Here is an 18,555-nt window from a genome sequence, read left to right on the forward strand (position 1 = left end):
CACCACAATGCCCTCACCTTTTCCTCCACTGACCTGAGTCTTGCCTTTCCTTCATGGCTTCTTGCCACCTCCTCCAGGAAGCCCTCTGTGACTTCTCTGCGGCCTCCCAGGATAATAGATTGGATACGATTCTAGCTTTACCCCTGCCCCATGCAGAGGCCTTAGGCCAGTCACTTCCCGTCTCTGGACCTCAGTTTCCCTGTTTATAGAATAGAGGCTGTGAGTGCTGGAGTTGCGGGGGGGGGGGGGGGGGGAGGATTAACCAACTCTGGGAGGTCAAGGTGTTTTGTAGAGTGGCTGGGCTGGGAGAGACGATTTTCCTGATTAGCAGTAATTTTTATTTTTATTACAGGCTGTTGCCACAGCAGCTGGAGCACAGCTTGGAAGCTATGGCATAACAGTGACAAACAGGAGCCCCAGGCTTCCCTCACCTCCTCCAGCCAGAGCCCTTTAACTTGCTCCCCTCGGAAGGGGGCTCACCCCACAGCTGGGGACAGACACACACCCTGTTGTACAGACTGGGAAACTGAGTGGGCCCCTGGTGATCCGACTGCCCTCCCATCCACCAGCTGAAGAACTGGGGGACAGGGAAGGGGACACCTGCAATGGGGTAGAGGGGTCACTTGCAACCCTCCAGAGTGGGGGGCCAGGAACAGCCTCCCTTGGACCTGGGCAGGTAAAAAAGGGGCCCCTTCTCACCTGCCCCTCCCCCATTTCCTAGTAATAACACTAGTCATTAACAAGGATACTACTTCCGTTGTGCAAGGGAGGAAACTGAGGCACAGAGAGACATTGTTTGCCAGGTTTTGAAGCAAGTGAGGAGGGAGTGCATGTCCAGTCAGCCTGACCCACAGCGGGAGGTCCCTAGTCTCTCAGACCCTCCGTTCCGGGCCGCTACAGAGATCGCCTTGTTTCCAGCTCTACCTCAGGCTTGGCACACAGCAAGCACTCAATAAATGAATGAATGGAAGGGCGCGGGGTGGGGAGTGGTCCCACCTGATTCCCCGCCCCACCGCTCCTCTCCATAGACCCCCGTGACTCAGTTTCCCCAGCCTGTCCCTATTCAGCCACAGACGACTCCGCCGGGTAGTCCGGGCGCGGCCTTGAGCGCAGGGGCCAGCGCCGTCTGTTTACCTTGCGGCTGGACGCTGGGCAGGGCCGCCGGGGGCCGTCCCCCAGGCCGGCCGCGCCACGGGGATAAATAGGCCCCGCGGACCTCGTGGGCGGTAGACGGTGAGCCGCAGTGCTGTGCCCCGCCGCCGCCATGGCTCCCGCCGCCGCCCGCCTTCTCCTGCTCACCCTGGCCACCCTGGGCGTGTCTGGCCAGGGCCAGATCCCGCTGGGTAAGCCGTGCTCACCCCTGCGCCGAGCCCCCGGGCCTCAGACCGACGGGAGGACCCCCGAGAGGCCTGGGTTCCGGGCGCCTTGGAGCTTAGCGACTGTTCGCTAGGGCGTGCAGGGCGCGGAAGGCGGGCGCGGGCGCGAGGCCCGAGGATCTCAGGGGGCGTCGGGGGTCCAGACTTCCGCGGCGGTGAGGGGTTGTGCAGGGCCCCCCGCCCCCGCACCGACGCCCCACCAGCGCCCCCTGTACGCAGGCGCAGAGCTGGCCCCGCAGATGCTGCGCGAGCTGCAGGAGACGAACGCGGCGCTGCAGGATGTGCGGGAGCTGCTGCGGCAGCAGGTACGGACCTGCGGGACAGGGGTGCGCGAGCGGGAGAGGGCGGCGGAGGAAGGGGACCTGTGGGAGGGGGTTTGTGGAGACGGAGGGGAAAGCGGTCCTGGGGAAGGAGAGGAACTGGGGAGGGGAGGGAGTCTCGAGTAGGAAGTCCCAGGCGAGAGGGTTCGAGGGGAGTGCGAGCATCTGTGGAAAGGGAGCGCGGGGAAGGGAGAGGGGAGACCCCAGGGAAGAGGAGAGGGAGGGAGCCCCACTGACCGCCCCCCGCCACGCAGGTCAAGGAGATCACGTTCCTGAAAAACACCGTGATGGAGTGTGACGCGTGCGGTGAGCGCGGCTGGGGTGGCAGCGACGGGGCGGACTGGAGAGAGGGCGGAGATGGAGAGAAGGGGCGAATGACGGGGAGGGACGAACGTGGGGGAGGCCGAGACAAAGAGACAGAGGCCGTGCGAGAGACGCGGGGAGTTGGACGCAGGCCGCGAAGACAACGGCGCGGAGACGCAGAGAGTCGGGGAGGCGCGGCTAGCAGAGCGCACTGCCGGGGCGAGGTCGCCCAGGGCGCGGGGTCTCGCCCCGCCCCCAGAGCCACCCAGCCTTGGGGGCAGGGTCTTGGTGGGCTCCGCCCCAGGGTGGGGCCCTGACCTCCCCGCCCCGGCCCTGCGCAGGGATGCAGCCGGCGCGGACCCCCGGCCTGAGCGTGAGGCCGCTGCTCCACTGCGCCCCCGGCTCCTGCTTCCCGGGCGTGGCCTGCACTCAGACGGCGAGCGGCGCGCGCTGCGGCCCCTGTCCCGCGGGCTTCACGGGCAACGGCTCGTACTGCGCCGACATCAACGAGGTGCGCCAACCCCGACCCCCACCGGCCCGACCATCCCCCCTCCAACAACCTCCCACCGTCCTGACGACCCCCTCCTCCACTGGGGGTGCACTCCCCGACGAGCCCATCTTTGTCGGGGGCGCAGTCTCGGACGACCGCCCCACCGCCGGTAGACGTCCACCGCGACCACCCCTGTCACCGCCGGGGATGCCCACGCCAACCACCCCCTCCATCGCTAGTGACCCCCGTCGCGACGACTCCTTCACCCTCGAGGACGTTCGGCCCCCACTACCCTCCTCACCACTGGGGTTCGCCCCAACCACCAACCCTTCCACTGCCCGGGGCCGACCGCCCCAACGACCGCACCACCGCGGGGCACGCACGCCTCGACGACCACTCCCTCCCTCCGCTGGGGATGCTCGCCCTCATAACCCCTCCCCCCACCCATGAAGGAACAACCCCCTCCAGGCGCGCCCCTCTCCCGGCTCGATCGCGCCCGCGCCCCATCAAGGCAGAGTCGCGTGTGAGCCCTGGAACGGTTGCCCCCGTCCCCCGAGGCGCCCCACTCCAAGTGCTGGCTGACGGCCCTTGAACTTTCCAAATCCGGGAAACCGGGAGGCGCGGCCCTCTGGGACCGGCTCGGTCTCTTCTGACCCTCGGTGGCCCTCCTCCCCCAGTGCAGCGCCCATCCCTGCTTCCCGCGCGTCCGCTGCGTCAACACCAGTCCCGGGTTCCGCTGCGAGGCCTGCCCGCCGGGGTACAGCGGCCCCGCCCACGAGGGCGTGGGGCTGGCCTTCGCCAAGGCCAACAAGCAGGTGAGGGGCGTGGGCCCGCCTTTGCAGCAGAAGGGAGGTAAACTCGTCCTCCGGCCTCGCGCCCTTTCTCCTGCCTCACTCCAGCGTAAGGGGTGGGGAGAAGGGTCCGCCGCGGCGTGGCCGTGGCCGGTCGGGGTTGGGGACAGGACGAAGGGGAGAGGCAGGAGGCGGAGGAGGCCCGGGCCGGGTGGGAGATGGGGGGCTGTCTGCGTGGGGCGGTGACCTCTGATTCCCCCCTCTTCTAGGTTTGCACGGACATCAACGAATGTGAGACCGGGGAGCACAACTGCGTCCCCAACTCCGTGTGCATCAATACCCGAGTAAGGCCTGCGGGGGAGGAGGAAGGACCTCGGGAGGTGGGGAGAGGGACCGCAGCCCTGCTGACCGCCAGCGACCCCGGCGCAGGGCTCCTTCCAGTGCGGCTCATGCCAGCCCGGCTTCGTGGGCGACCAGGCGACCGGCTGCCAGCGACGCGCCCAGCGCCTCTGTCCCGACGGCTCGCCCAGCCCGTGCCACGAGAAGGCCGACTGCGTCCTGGAGCGCGACGGCTCGCGGTCGTGCGTCGTGAGTGCGCGCGGGCGGGGGCAGGGCGTGGAAAAGGGGTCTGGGGGGCGGCCACGCCGGGCACCCATTCACGCTCCCCGCAGTGCGCCGTTGGCTGGGCCGGCAACGGGCTCGTCTGTGGCCGCGACACCGACCTGGACGGCTTCCCGGACCAGAATCTGAGCTGTTCCGAGCTCCAGTGCCGCAAGGTGGGCGGTGTCGGGGCCTGGCTGGCCGGGCGGGCGGACGGGCTACACGGCCACGCCTTTCATGCCGCCGTGTCCGTCCCCAGGACAACTGCGTGACGGTGCCCAATTCAGGTCAGGAGGACGTAGACCGCGATGGCATCGGAGACGCCTGCGACCCGGATGCCGACGGGGACGGGGTTCCCAACGAGGAGGTGGGGCCACGGGCGGGGCCTAGTCTAAGGGGGTGGACGTGGCTTGGACGAGGGGTGAGGGGTTCCCTGCAGAGTGGATCCGGAAGTGACCTTTATCCCTTCTGACCCTCTCTTTAACTCATCCTGCCCCCCAGGACAACTGCCCGCTGGTGCGGAACCCAGACCAGCGCAACACGGACGGCGACAAATGGGGCGATGCGTGCGACAACTGCCGGTCCCAAAAGAACGACGACCAGAAAGACACAGACGAGGATGGGCGGGGCGACGCCTGCGACGACGACATCGACGGCGACCGTGAGCGCGGGGTGGGGGGGCCGGTCACCCAAGGGCGGCATGGGGCAAGCTTGTCTGGGCTTCGTCGACTGTGGACCATGCCCGAGCTAGCAGAAAAATGCAAGCCGGGCCAGGAGGCCAGCAAGAAGGCAGGAACGTGTATAGGAGGGGAGGTGGCCCCTGTGAGGATGCTGCAGGCAGAAAGTAAGAGGAGAACAGAGGTGTGAGCCTGGGGGTTGGCGGGGGTGGGGTGGGGGTATCATTTTTACAGATGAGGACATAGAGGCTTAGGGTGGCATTCACAGGGAACCAGGCTGAGCTGCTTCTGGGAGTGAGGGCTAGCGTGCCTCACTGGCCATCCATTCTTTAAGTCCCTATGAAGCTGGGGCTCTGTCCCAGGCTGGCCTCAGGCCTGGGTCTTGCCCTGACGAAGTCATCCTGCGAGGCTCATATCTTGACGTCCCATCTTGTTCCTCTGATTCTTGCAGGGGTCCGCAACACTGTGGACAACTGCCCCAGGGTACCCAACTCAGACCAGAGGGACAGTGATGCTGATGGGGTAGGGGATGCTTGTGACAACTGTCCCCAGAAGAGCAACCCGGACCAGGTGAGGGCAGGGCAGACCCCAGCTGGGTCAGACCCCTGGGTGAGCCCTGGGTTGGATTCCTGAGACCACAGCCCAGCTTAGAGCACTCTGCCCTGCCAGATAAATGGCTTTCCAGTCTGAGCAACTTGGGGTGGGGGTTTCCGTGGGGTCGGAAGGACCTTGGCTGTGGAGCTAGGGGTGAGTGGGAGGCTTCTGAGTTCCTCTACCCTGATTGTGGACCCTTGTATCCTACACCCCCCAGAGGGATGTGGACCATGACTTTGTGGGAGACACCTGTGACAGTGACCAAGACCAGTAAGGAGGCCACCTGTGGTGGGCATCCCGGCAACTCCAGTGAAATCTTTTAGGGACCTCATTATCTCTCTGTCCCACCTACCCACTCTAGGGATGGAGACGGGCACCAGGACTCTAGGGACAACTGCCCCACCATGCCCAACAGCGCCCAGCAGGACTCAGATCAGGATGGCCAGGGTGATGCCTGTGACGACGATGACGACAATGATGGAGTCCCTGACAGTCGGGACAACTGCCGCCTGGTTCCCAACCCAGGCCAGGAGGACGCAGACAGTACGACGGGGGCGGGGCCCATGTGGGGCTACTGGGGCAGGGTTTGGGGTGGGTACGGAGGGGCCAGTGGCGGGGGGTGGGGTGGGGTGCGTGGCCTGAGGCAGAGCCTGGAGCTGAACCCACTGCGGGATGGGCTGTGTCTCCCACCTCCTCTCAGGGGACGGCGTGGGTGACACGTGCCAGGGCGACTTCGATGCAGACAAGGTGGTAGACAAGATTGACGTGTGTCCAGAGAATGCTGAGGTCACCCTCACTGACTTCCGGGCCTTCCAGACTGTCGTGCTGGACCCAGAGGGTGACGCGCAGATCGACCCCAACTGGGTGGTGCTCAACCAGGTGGGGGCGCGCGGCGCGGGGTGGGGACACGAGGAGCCCAGCACGCCCTAAGCGGGGCCAAAGCTGGGAATGGGAAGCCTCGGGCCCATAGGGCTGGCCTGAAACCTCTCTTCCTCTGACCCCATCAGGGAATGGAGATCGTGCAGACAATGAATAGCGACCCTGGTCTGGCTGTGGGTGAGAGGAGGGGAGCAGCGCGGCCACGCCGGGAGCCGGCTCGGGGGCGGGGCCGGGGGCGGGCCTGGGCTCAGGAGGGGCGGGGCCAGGCGGGGTGTGGGCTTGGGGCCCGAAAGGTTCTGGACTCGGGGGGAGTGGTCTGGCCTCAGTGGGTGGGAGGGGGCGGAGCCCAGGGGCGGGCCTGGGCTTGGTGGGCACAGGGGCTGGCATTCCCAAGCCTCCCTGCTCTCTGCCCCTCCCCAGGTTACACGGCCTTCAATGGCGTGGACTTCGAGGGCACGTTCCACGTGAACACGGCCACGGACGACGACTATGCAGGCTTCATCTTTGGGTACCAGGACAGCTCCAGCTTCTATGTGGTCATGTGGAAGCAGATGGAGCAGACATACTGGCAGGCGAACCCCTTCCGTGCTGTGGCTGAGCCCGGCATCCAGCTCAAGGTGTCCAGGCTCTGCCTGACCTCCCTGGTCCCTGCACCCTCCCACGGACTCCCCAAATGCCTTTACAGGACCTCAAACTTTTCCCGCCCCAATCCAGCCCTGCTCTGGACTCAACGGGCCCCAAATCCTACCAGTTACTCCCATAGTCCTCAAACTCTCACCCAGGGCCCCTCAATCTTCCTTTGGGTCCCCAAACCCTCTCCCAGAGCCTTAAACGTTCCCTCAGGATCCAAATCCTACTGCAGACACCCCAAACCCCAGTATATCACTAAAACCTTCCAGTGAGTTCCCGTTATTCTCCAGACTCCAGTATATCTCATGGGCGCCCAAAACGTACAGGCCACCAAATCCTCCCAGACCCCAAATCTGTACTCCCAAAATCTTTCATGAGCGTCCAGACCAATGCTGCCCCCAGTGATCCATTCACAAGACCCCATTTGACCCCCAAGAAGGCTTCCTTGTGGGTCTCCCATCCAGGGTCCCTCAGGATCCCCAGCCACTTTTCCATGACCTGCAGCTCCTCTACCCCACTGGGCAGGGTTCTGTGGTGCTCTAGGGGCCCTCGAGGTCTCTGAGCCCCTTCCCCTGTCCCGGGGCATGGCAGGCTGTGAAATCCTCCACGGGTCCTGGGGAGCACCTACGGAATGCACTGTGGCATACAGGGGACACAGCGTCACAGGTGCGGCTGCTGTGGAAGGACCCCCGCAATGTGGGCTGGAAGGACAAGACATCCTACCGCTGGTTCCTGCAGCACCGGCCCCAAGTGGGCTACATTAGGTGGGGACCCCACCCATTCAACAGGCTTGGCTGGAGACACTCAGACCCAGGCAGCATTCCTGTTTTGTCCCACCTGGGAAGGTGGGGAGCTCTGAGGCCTTGGTCCCCTTATCTATAAAACGAGAGTTACCGGGGCAGTTAGAATTAACTTTGGTCTGGCCCTGGGTCATTACCCACTGTGTGCTGGTGTCTCCATTTCTCACTCCCTTTTCCATGCTTCTAGGAAGCCCAGGTTCTCTGTTTAACACCTACTGTATGCAGGGCCCTTGATGTCCATCCACATGCAGGGAAACTGAGGCCCAGGTCAAGGGTCCCACCTGCTGTGTCACCGACCAGCACCACTGAGGGCTCAGGCTGGGGAGACAGAGAGGAGTGAGCCCATCTTGCAGGGCTAACCACTGAGGCTCTTAGAGGGGAGGGTCTGGCCCATGCCCCCACCTCGCTGTCTCTGATGCCCAGGGTGCGGTTCTATGAGGGCCCTGAGTTGGTGGCTGATAGCAACATGGTTTTGGACACGACCATGCGGGGCGGCCGCCTGGGGGTCTTCTGCTTCTCTCAGGAGAACATCATCTGGGCCAACCTGCGCTACCGCTGCAACGGTGAGAGGGGGCCCAGCCATGTGGAGCGGGGAGCATGCCCCACAGGCCCCCGCCAGTCCTCTCACTTGCCCACTCTCTCTCTGCAGACACCATCCCTGAGGACTATGAGACTCATCGGCTGCAGCAGGCCTAGGGACTGGGTAGGGGGGACCCACCGCTGGACAGTGGCCACACTCATTGTGGCACAATGGGGGCTCAGCACCCAGCTCAGAGGGGAGGCTGGCCTGGGGGCGAAGGAAGAGGGGTTCAGAGAGGACAAAATAAAGTGTGTGTGGAGGAGTGGTGGCGGTGCTCTCTGCTGCAGAGATATGGTGGGGATGGGCCTCCACGGGAGGGCTGGGCCAGGGGACCCCAAATCTGGGCCTGTGAATGGAAACTGGCAGCTTAGCTGCTGCCAGCTCTCCTGCGGACTGTCCAGTCTTGGTGTGGGGAGGTCCCCAAGTCGGTCACTGCATTCCACCCCCTTGTGGTCATGGGCCTAGACCCCAACCAAGGATGAGCTGAGACCCCCACTGCAGTGTCTGTCCCAGCATTCCAGGGGGCAGGTCTCAGTTGCCCCAAATTTGAGGATTCCTTCCCTTGCCTGGTTGGGGGTATGTGAGGGGCTCACACCTATGTGCCTATGTTTGTGGCCTGTGTGAGGGCCGAGGCTCCTGTCAGGTGCCCCTGCCATGGTCATGTTTCATCCCCAAGGGAGGTGGGAGGGGGTAGGAAAACAGGGGAAGAGGCAGAGACGAAAACATTGGATTTTTATTACATTTCATTACAAAGGATGCAAAGGTACAAGGACAAAGCCGTCCACGCCAGAGAGTGGGCAGTAGCGACCGAGTGTGCCCTGAACCCCCGCCCCTGACCACCGCGGCCACCCATGGGACGTCCACAGCAGACGTACATGCTGGGATGGGGCAGAGCCAGCCTGAGCACAGAGGAGCACAGGCTGGGACAGAGCTTGGACCGGTGGGTTTGCATATATCAGTGGGGCTGCTCAGTCCCTCGGGGCAGTTTCCTACTGGGGGACACAGCTGGGCCAGCAGACCTTGGCTGCCAAAGCCCTCCCTCCCGGGACCTGGTGGCCAAGGCCACGGCTATGTGCCCTTGTCCCTGGTGGACAGATCAGAAGTGCTTGGCAAGTTGGGAATGGATTGCCCCCAAATTCCAGAACGCTGCAAGATGTGGGCAACCCCCACCCCAACACATGCCACATGTCCCTGGCTTCTGGGGACAGGGTGTTTGGCGCTGGTTGGGAGGCTGGAAGGTGGATGGAACCTCTGGAGCAAGCACCACCCCAAGCCAGCCCCTGCCCCACACCCTCCCCAGGAGGAGGTGGGGCCCTGAGACTTGTGGGTCTGAGAATATGACAGGAGGGAAACTGAGGCTCGGGTCATGAGACACCCATTCCTGCCCCCCCACGCCCTTGAGCGTACCTCAGCACACAGACCTAGGGGTGCAGGTTATCCCACCTCCCTCTTGTGGGTGGGTGGATACCTGTGCCAAACCAAAGGCTAGGGGGTGCCTGACCCCTGCCTGGTCAGAACCTGGGGAGGCTGCAGGCTGAGGGAAACTGGGAGCCAAATAGCTAGGGAACGTCCCATAGCCCTAACACACACTGCATTACCCCCAGGAGGTGGGGGCCCAGGGTTCAAGGAGAATGGGGGTAGAAAGGGACTCAGATGCCCACACACCACAGCAGGCCTCCAGGGATGGGGAGGAACTGAGTCCCCCCAACCCCACGCCCATCCCAGGCCATGCAGGGAGGGCTCTGGCAGCCACGACCCCCTCAGCTGGAGCACCACCTGCAGACGATGGGCCAGGCCCAGGGGAACCTCAGTACTGGCTTTGTGGCCCTGGTGCCAAAGGCTCCTTGGTCTCTGACCGACGGCTCCAACCAGACCCCCTCCCCTGTCTGCACAAGGGCGTCAGTGGGGGTGGGGAGTGTCTTTTTTGGACATACAGAAAACACTGAATCCAGGCTGGGGAAGGAGTTTGGAAGGATATCTAGCTGTGAACTAGATCAAGGACCCCTGAGGGGGACACCAGAGCCCACTCTAGGGTTGGACACCAATGGGGGTTCGTCAGGCCCAGGACTCTGGACAGAAAGGTGGCTTTCCCTGCAGCCTGAGTCCTGACCAGCTCCCATGGGCCTCTCCTGCTCCTGTCCTACCTGACCAAGCTGTGGCAAGTTCCCAACACACAAGCCCCAAACCCAACACCCACACCTCAGCAGGATGGACAGACAGACGGACATGGGGCCTCTCGCCCACTCCACTGTGACACAATAGCATCACCAGGGGGCCCTCCCAGCTAAGTGTCCTCCGGGAGCTTGGCCACCTGAAGAAATCAGGCCAGACACATCAAGGTCAGGACCCTCCTTCCAGCGCTGAAAACCTGCAAGTAAACAGGGAGAGGCCACAAAGGGCCCAGGTGCCCAGTGCAGGGCCCCACCGTGGGCACAAACCCTCTTCTCTGAGGACACAGAGAGGGGCCAACCCCAGGCTCTGTCCTCAGCCTGTGAGCCTCATGGGGGGAAAAACTCACCACCTTACGGGCCCCATTTAGGGAAGGTAAACCAAGGCAGGAGGGGATGTCACACTTTCAGGAGTACCCCTGCCTTGTGTCCATCCTGGGGAAAAGATTTGTGCAGCTGAGGGGTTTGGCTGAAGCTGGAGTCACATGGGTGGGGTGGGGGGGAACAGCCTAGCCTGGCCTGGTCTCTGACCCAGCTCAGGCCAAGCATCCAGGCTTGTCCCAAGCACGCAAGGATGTGGGCGGTGGGTCTATACACACGCTGCGGGACCCTGGACCGCCCTCATGGCGCAGCTCGTCTGAAATCACAGTATTTTTACGTCACAAAGGGCTGATTCCCTCAAGCTGTCTTGCTTCAGAAAGTCTTGGCAACTCAAGAATATTTAGTAGAGAAGTGATATTTAAACAAACACACACAAAATCCCACTGCAGACCCCAGGAGGCCTTCCCAGGCCCAGGAGGGGTGTGAGCCCTTCCAGAACATGGGGCTGCCTGGCTGCTGCTGGCTACTGGCCGGGCCCTGGGACCAGCACAGCCCAGCGCCCTCCCAGGAAAGCTCTGGCCTCAGCCCATCACATTCTCACTGGAAAAGGAACTCCGTTATGGACTGAGGCCATCACATTAATACGTCACCTGTGCTCCTGGCTGTGGGATGCTAGAAAGGGGCCACAAGTCTGGGATGCCCAGAGGTCGGTACCGAGTCCCTCTTCTCCTGCCTGTCTACCCAGGAATCTGGGGAGAGTGGTGGCCATGGGCACCGGCCAGCGGCTGGAAGGCCAAGAAGCGGGTGCTGATGAGAGTCCCTTGCATGGTCCCCAATGCCTTGTTTGAAAATTGCATCCAGGTGGGTTGTGTGTAATTTTATTAAGGCCATTTTTTAAAAGTTCTACACACAAGTCTAATGGTAATCAAACTCTCTTATGTACATGTAGTTTTTCTTAAAAAAAAAAAAAAAAAAAGTCCCCACAATGTGCCCCCAGCCACTACCACAGTAAGAGTATGGGCCCTCAACTTGGACAGGTGAGCTCAACAGAGGGATACTATGCCCCCTCAGCCCTAAAGGATGGACAGCAGGAGGAGCCCTTTCATGCAAGCGGCCACCCGACTGCTTAGACACGTGCTAACAGCATTGCCGGGGAAAGAGAGGGAGGGATGGCCACTAGGCTCCAATCCAGCTCCTGAGGACAGAGGCGAGGGTTCCCAAGATCCCAGTGAAGGCATTGGCCGCGATGCCACAAAGAAATGCACCAAGCAGAAGGTGCCAGCCCGGCAGGCAGAGGAGCGGAGTGAGCGAGAGCATCAAGATGCAATTTGGGATTAAAACAGAAGTTCATGTTCCAAAGTGACTGAAAGAAAACAGCCAGCCCCGCTGCTCCCCTCACAGGGCCTGTGGTTTGGAGGATCATGGACAGCCCCAGGTGCCCTGTCACACTAGCCTCCGGAGGCACTTCTCAAAGCACCTGGAAACTGGCTACTGAAATGCCCACTGCTCTGTCTCCGAGTCCACCCCAGCCAGCTCTGAGCTGCTGAGAAGGGCCAGCCAGGAGATGGCCCTTCCCGTCAGGGGGGTGTGGGCTGGAAGCCAGAGGGTCAGTGGGGAGGGGACGAAATGCCAGCACTGCCCTGATTCTCAGAGGACAACCTCATCTTGGGGGGCACATGCTCCCCACCCCCAGGCCTGATCCACTGGGAGCAGAGAAGCCTAGGCTACAGCCAGCCATGGGGTGGTCAATGTGCCATCTCTGAGGACTGGTGGGCACCTTCAGGAGGGACAGGTGGGGCTCAGTCTTCAAGAGACCATCAATAAAAGCCAAGGCTCCTTCCTGAAGTCTCTGCTGTGGCCATAGTGAAGGCACCAACAGCCACCACGAGCTCTGCCAAGTCCCTGCCTGGCCCACCAGCACTTGAGCCACCCTTCTGTTTTGAGATAACTTGGAGAGAAACAAAAAAGGCCGGATACACCACTCAGACCCAGGCAGGCATTGGACCACTTCTGGGTTTATCCGCCCCCATTTCCAGTTAGCTTAAAAAAACAAGTAATGTAGTATTTCTAGAATAAAATCATGCTCTCAGGTAAGAGTTGGCTCGAAGGATTCAGCTACTCATCTACAACCAAAATTGTAAATACAAACAAACCAAAAAAACCCAAAAACACAATAAAATTTCCCTGGCTGCCTCCCCCGCCCCCATGCCTTAAATCACAGCATGTATCTATAACAGTAATGGTGACCACAGCACAGGGAACAAGGCTGGAAATGAGCTGTACCGCCTCCCCACCCCCAAGGGAACCCTGCCTTCAGGTGTGACCTTCGCAAGCCCTCTCAACCTGGCCAGGCGAACTACGGCAAAGGTGGCTGCAGCTGCACCTGCCTGGGGATGCGGCGGGGCTGGGAGGCTGGAAACAGAGTGAGCGGGGAGGGGGCGTCAGGGTTTACTCTTGGCCTGCTTGGTCCGGTCCGCACTTTGCATCCTGCCCTGGCTGGATCCCAGCGCTTTGGGTGTGCTCAGAAATATAGAAGACAGCAGTCAAAATAGTGTTTATTTCGCTGTGTGTCCGCCCCTCTCTCTGGTGCCTTCTCACTTGAGCAGGGCAGGGCTTGCTCTCTACCTAACCACAGGCTGGGAAGGGCAGGCGGGCTGGGGGACCAGGGATGAAGGAAGGCAGTGAGAGCTGGACAACAGTCGGAAAATGCACCTCAGCCCATAGCCAGCCACGGACCATGAGTGTCCCCCACCCCGAGCCTCCTGCCCCCCTGGGGAGTAGACGCTTTCCACATCTTACAGGGTGGCGACGGCTCATGCCCCAGGGTAGGGGACAAGGGAGCGGGCGCAGGGAAAGTCTGCAGGGGCGGGGGGCTCACAGTCTCCTATCCCAGCCTGGGCTTCAGTGGGAGGTTAACAACCAGGGGCAGGCTGGCGGGGGCGCTTGGTGGCACTGCAAGCTCGGAATCACAAGCTCGGCCGTGGGCAAGGGATGGAGCGCAGCCATCCCCAGGCTTGGGGAGACACCATCGGAACCGCTAGGCAGCGGCAGGGTGCCAGGCGTGCCCACTCACAGACGGTCCATCCGGAAGGTGTCCTCGGTGGCTGGGTCGGCCAGGACCATGTCAGGGTCATTGAGCATGTGCAGTCCGTCTAGGGTCAGGGGGTCGATCTTCAGTTCATCCAGGGGGAACTGATTGTCGGAGTCGAAGCTGACATCACCGACCCCAGCCAGGGAGCTGGTCAGTTCTTTAGAGAGGCTGGGGGGGGACTCTCCTGTCACTGCCGGGTGGGGTGGGGACAAAAAGCACAGCTTATTCCTAGTTTCATGGCCCCAACACTGTGTTTCCATGGCCATCCATGGTTCAGTCCAGGAGTGCTCACCAGGGTGATTCTGTCCCCTAGTGACATTGACAACGTCTGGGGACATTCAGATTGTCACAGCGAGGAAAGGGGAGGTACTGGCATCTGGTGGGTGGAGGCCAGGAATGCTGCTCAACACCCTACAGGGCACAGGATGCCCCCACCAGAGAATGATCTAACCCCAAATGTCAGCACCGCCAACAAGGAGAAACCCTGGGCCAAGGGCTGTGCCACCGACAAACATCAGTGTGACCTGGAGGCAGCAGGGACCTCTTCTGCTGCAAGGTCTACCCTATGAGAGTTCTTGGAAGCAGGCTGGGTGAGTGTGGGTGTGCTGGGGGCCCCAGCCACTGCTCAGATTATAAAGGAAGCCTGGGTTGTCCCTCAAAGACCCAGGCTGAAACCTGGGCAATGGGCCTCAGTTTCCAGATCTGGGAAATGGGTCTGAAAGTCCCTGTCTTTCTGGGCCATTGGGGCAATCACAGGAGTTGGAGCTTCTCATGAGTCTGAGGCTGGTGCAGATGTTCCTCAGCTTATGACTTATGATTTTCCAACTTATGATGGGTTTATTGGGATGTGACCCTGTCATAAACTGAGGAGCACCTGTATCTATTGCTGACCGCTACCTGAGGAGGAGTTGGACTCTGCATGAAGAGCCCAGACCATGGGGGGCTCTGAATATGGACCCCTTTCACCCTGGAGATGCCAACGGAGATGGCCGGCAGGGCTCCTTCACACTGGAGATGCCAACGGAGATCACCGGCAGGGGGGTCGTCTCACCCCAAACAGCCCTGAAGTATAGAAAAATCACTTTTTTCTTTGACAAAACCTAGAATCTTCAGGTGGAAGATGAGGTGGGCGGTGGCCACAGAAGATCTGCTTCTGTGCAAGATAGAGCAGGGACCTCCTCATAAATGCTATGCAGGACGGAGGCTGGCCTGTCCCCCCGGTGCCTGGGAGACATGTTCAGACTGCTGAGGTGCCTGTGACAGCACATGGGAGCCTTTACACGTCTGCTGACTGCATGGTGCTTGCCCTGCCAGGCAGGACCCACCCCACAGTCACCTGTGGCCCTAGCACACACTCAGCTAATGTGGGGCAGGCCAAGTGATTGGCTTTGTCAGGTGTGTCCCCACCGGACTGCCTCAAAGCCCCAGGAGTCAGTCAAGTTCAAGGAGGAGGGGGTCTGGACTACTTGGGCCCCCACCCGGTGTGGGGTGGCAGTTTCAGTTCCATCACGCCATCTCCCTCCAGGACAGGGGATCTGAGACAGGGTCCGAGGGGGTCCCATGAAGGAGACCCCCCCAAGGATGCCTGTGCAGGGTCCCCGCAGGCCCTGGTGCTCACCTGTGAGAATGATGTTGGGGATGCTGCTGTGGCTGGGGTAGCCGAGTGGCTGGGTGTCCGGCAGGCTCCCGTGGCTGCCCGTGAGGCCCATCATGGCCGCCTGCGAGTAATTGAGTGTGGAGCCCGGGCTGTACAGGCTGCTGGAGCTGATGGCGTTCTCCATCATGTTGAACTGCTCCAGCTGGCAAGGGAAGAACCAGGCTATGAGACGGCTACACCCCACTGAGTCGCCGCCCAGGGCCCCTGGCTGCTGTTGGCCGGGCTGCTCAAGCTCAAGTGCCCCGCGTCCCAGGCCTCCTGTCACACTCAGGGCTTGCTGATGGATGAATGGATACATGAGCGAGTGAGTGAACAGCCCCAGGACGTGGTGAAACCCCTGCGTGCCCTGATGCCCTGACCCTCGCCTTTGAGCAAAGCCAGCGAAACTCCTGGCAAACCCATGTGCACCGCCAGGCAGAGGCGCTGCCGCCCCACTCGCCCCGCCCCACTGGCACAGACCCGCCCCGGCCCCTGGCGCTCGCCCCGCCCTGCTCGGTGCTCCCGCCTGCCCTTCCTGCCTGCAGCCCTCCGCCTCCGCTCTGCGGGGCTGGGTGCAGACTCCAGGGAAGGCCAAGCCAAGCCACCCCCATCGGGGGCCTTGGCAGACAGGAGAGGGAGGGAGGCCAAGAAGCAAAGCCCTGACCCGCGAGGCCCAGGTCCCGGCGAGCATTGCCATGGGCACCAGCCAGGCGGCCTGGGTGCCCGCTCACCTGGTGGGACAGAGCATTGGCCTGTCTAGCCGCCATCTGCTGCTCAAAGTACGAGTCCCCAAACACGCTGCCCAGGGTGGAGGAGTGCTGCAGACAGAAGAGAGGCCTGCTGTGGTCACCGCCCCAGACAGCAGGGGTACGAGTGGCAGGACAAAGGTCCCTGGAGCCGCCTGGACGAATGTTGGGATGCAGGAGCCTGCTGCTGCCAACGTTTATCTTGGGGCTCCTGGGGTGCCCCCCAAAGCATCACCCCATCTCCCCTACTTGAGGAAGCGTGGGAGACCCCATTTAGGGATGAGGAACCTTCAGAGAGCCTGGGAATGGGCCAAGGTGGGAGGTGCCCAGATGCGACATTCAATACGAATGGCAACCCCTGGGGGGCCACCAGGGAGACACAAGACAGGGCTTAGGCCACACGCATGTGAACAGGACAGGCGCACAGAGCCGACCACCAGCGATGCAAGCACAGGATAGACCCAGGACAGCCCCTGCCCTGCGACACCCCAGGGCCTGGGGGGAGTGGGAGAATGGCACAGCCTGACTCCTGAGATCCAAGGCCAGCTGGGGCTCTCAGGGGCAGGGACCAGGGCTGTCTCTGGGAGAGGAGTGGAGGGCTGAGACACTGGAAAGGGGACGTTTAAAGCCCACGCCAGCAGGGAGAAGTCAGGACAGAGCCTGCCAGGGCGTGGGAGGGCAGGGGTAGGTGTGCATGTGTCAGGTCATGCCTGGGGTACTGAGGCCTCGGGAAACACATCCACAGCCCAGCCAGCAGTGTCCCCACGGCTGGGAGCTCTGGCCTGTTTCCTCCTCTGTGGGACAGGGTAGCCTGAAGAAGCCGCTGCACTGAGGCCATTCCCAGAGTACCATGTGACACATGTGCCCGGCTGGAGTCCCAGTAAATGTCTCCATAGATCAAAGGCCCTGAACCTCTTCCCCTTGAGCTCCCCATCTTCGCTTTGTTCTAGATCCCCGTGTACTTGGGCAACCAAAAGCTTGGACATTCCATTTAAATGCCAGGGAGGAGTTAAAAAGGGGAAACGAGGAAGGGAAGGAGCGGCCAATGTGGCAAAATTCTGCCATTGCCCTAAAAACTGACAGCTTCAGGTTTTGGAGAAGAGGGCCCTCAAGGTAGTGGCTGGGTTTAGCCAGTAAGAAAGAGGCATCAATTTCACACCGGCTGCCACAGACCTCGTCCGACGTTGGGGCAGGTTTGTTCTGGGGCTCAGGACCCCGGGTGGGGTGGGGAGGGACTGGGCTTCCAAGATAGGCCCCAGTCCTGTCCCCATGGCCTTGGACTCAGAGAGACCCAGCACACACAGGGAAACAGGCTGTTTCTCTTGTGCCACAAGGGTTGCCAAGGAGGTCAGCTCAGAAGGTGTGGGATGCCTCACCTAGGACCAAATCGCAGCTGCCCAGTGCACCCCAAGGAGATGCTGCCCAGGCAGGGAGGTGTGGGGTGACCAAGCTCACAGGCCAACGACTGAGTCCTTGGAAACAGTCACAGTGGGAAATCAGGTATGGCCTCTGCCTGGCACCTGCTGCCTGAGAGAGCCCCCTGTGCCTCGTCTCTGGTTGGGGGTGCCATGTCCTGATGGTCCTGTCCTCAGACCATGTGAGCCACCTGCTTCCACACCAGTACACAACAGACAATAGACACACAGACACGGCCTTGACGAGACAGCAACACACTTGCTGTGCGGCAGACTAACCCACTTTGGCTTGGGACAGAGAATGAACCAGCCATTCATGTGACTCCTGACAGAAATCCGCTTGACCCCTAACTCCTGCTCTGTCCTGCAAGAGACCTTCACTGGCTGCCCACAGGGGACAGGCACCACCTGCCACTTCCCCTGCCTGGACCAGAGTCTCTGGCCCCTCCCCCACCAGCACCACATGACGTGACCAGACGTGGCTGGAGCCCAAGAGCTCAGAGCCGCAGTGGATGGACAGAGCGTGTGCAGACACCAGGCTGACCACGCCCTGCCTTAAGTTCATGGCCACAGACCCCCCACCCCCTGCCCTGCCTTCAGAGGAGGAGCTGTGAGCAGTGATCCCAGCAGGACCCTGGGCTTATGAGGCAGGTGTCCCTACACATGGGTCCTCACTATCCTTGTACTGGCACCTATGGTGTGTCCCCTGGGACAAGGGAGCCTGACCTCATTCCTGCCAGGCCCCAGCTGGAAGGACAGCTTCTCTGCCAGCTCAAGCCAAGAAGGAGGATCGAACCCTCTATTTGGGCACTGAAGTGGCTTCTGGAGGTATAGGGGAGAGTCTGAGAAACCTGGGCTCGGGAGAGGTGGGGAGCATCAGAGCCCTAGGCCCAACTGTGCCAGGTGTGGCAGGAAGGAGAGCCCAAGTGTGACAAAGAGGTCACACCCCGCCCCATCGCCTGGGGCCAGCCTCAGTCTCCTCATCCATGGGATGGAAACGAAGACCTGAGATGCCATGGAGCCCCTTGGAGCTTTCCAGGCTAGTAAGCTGAGGGACACACCCTTCCACAGAGCAGAGGGGAGCAGTGGGGACTGAGTGAGGGGTCAGAGCCTCCCCCACAGGCCAGCCGGTCACTTC

General features: G+C 61.6%; 2 protein-coding genes across 5 annotated transcripts in view; one reads left to right on the top strand and one right to left on the bottom strand.

Moving 5' to 3' along the window:
- Positions 1–1,264: 1,264 nt before the first annotated feature.
- COMP (cartilage oligomeric matrix protein) lies at positions 1,265–8,156 on the top strand. The gene is made up of 19 exons (XM_063109694.1): positions 1,265–1,343; positions 1,596–1,681; positions 1,951–2,002; positions 2,341–2,510; positions 3,167–3,304; positions 3,550–3,624; positions 3,710–3,868; positions 3,952–4,056; positions 4,140–4,247; positions 4,382–4,541; positions 5,009–5,127; positions 5,369–5,421; positions 5,513–5,694; positions 5,852–6,030; positions 6,159–6,207; positions 6,451–6,647; positions 7,252–7,424; positions 7,884–8,023; positions 8,110–8,156. The coding sequence occupies exons 1-19, from the start codon at positions 1,265–1,267 to the stop codon at positions 8,154–8,156; spliced, it is 2,271 nt and encodes a 756-aa protein (XP_062965764.1).
- A 618-nt stretch (positions 8,157–8,774) lies between these two features.
- Positions 8,775–18,555, bottom strand: part of CRTC1 (CREB regulated transcription coactivator 1) — a 71,664-nt gene continuing 61,883 nt past the window's right edge. For all 4 annotated transcript variants that reach the window (XM_063110635.1, XM_063110633.1, XM_063110634.1 and 1 more), the window contains 3 exons: positions 15,988–16,074; positions 15,239–15,419; positions 8,775–13,810 (listed from right to left, as the gene is read on the bottom strand). In XM_063110635.1, coding sequence (XP_062966705.1) covers positions 13,599–13,810; positions 15,239–15,419; positions 15,988–16,074 — 480 coding nt within the window. In that variant the 3' untranslated portion in view covers positions 8,775–13,598. The remainder of the gene's footprint in view (positions 13,811–15,238; positions 15,420–15,987; positions 16,075–18,555) is intronic.

This window comes from Cynocephalus volans, chromosome 10 (assembly GCF_027409185.1).
Source record: "Cynocephalus volans isolate mCynVol1 chromosome 10, mCynVol1.pri, whole genome shotgun sequence".
NCBI classification, from domain to species: Eukaryota; Metazoa; Chordata; class Mammalia; order Dermoptera; family Cynocephalidae; genus Cynocephalus; species Cynocephalus volans.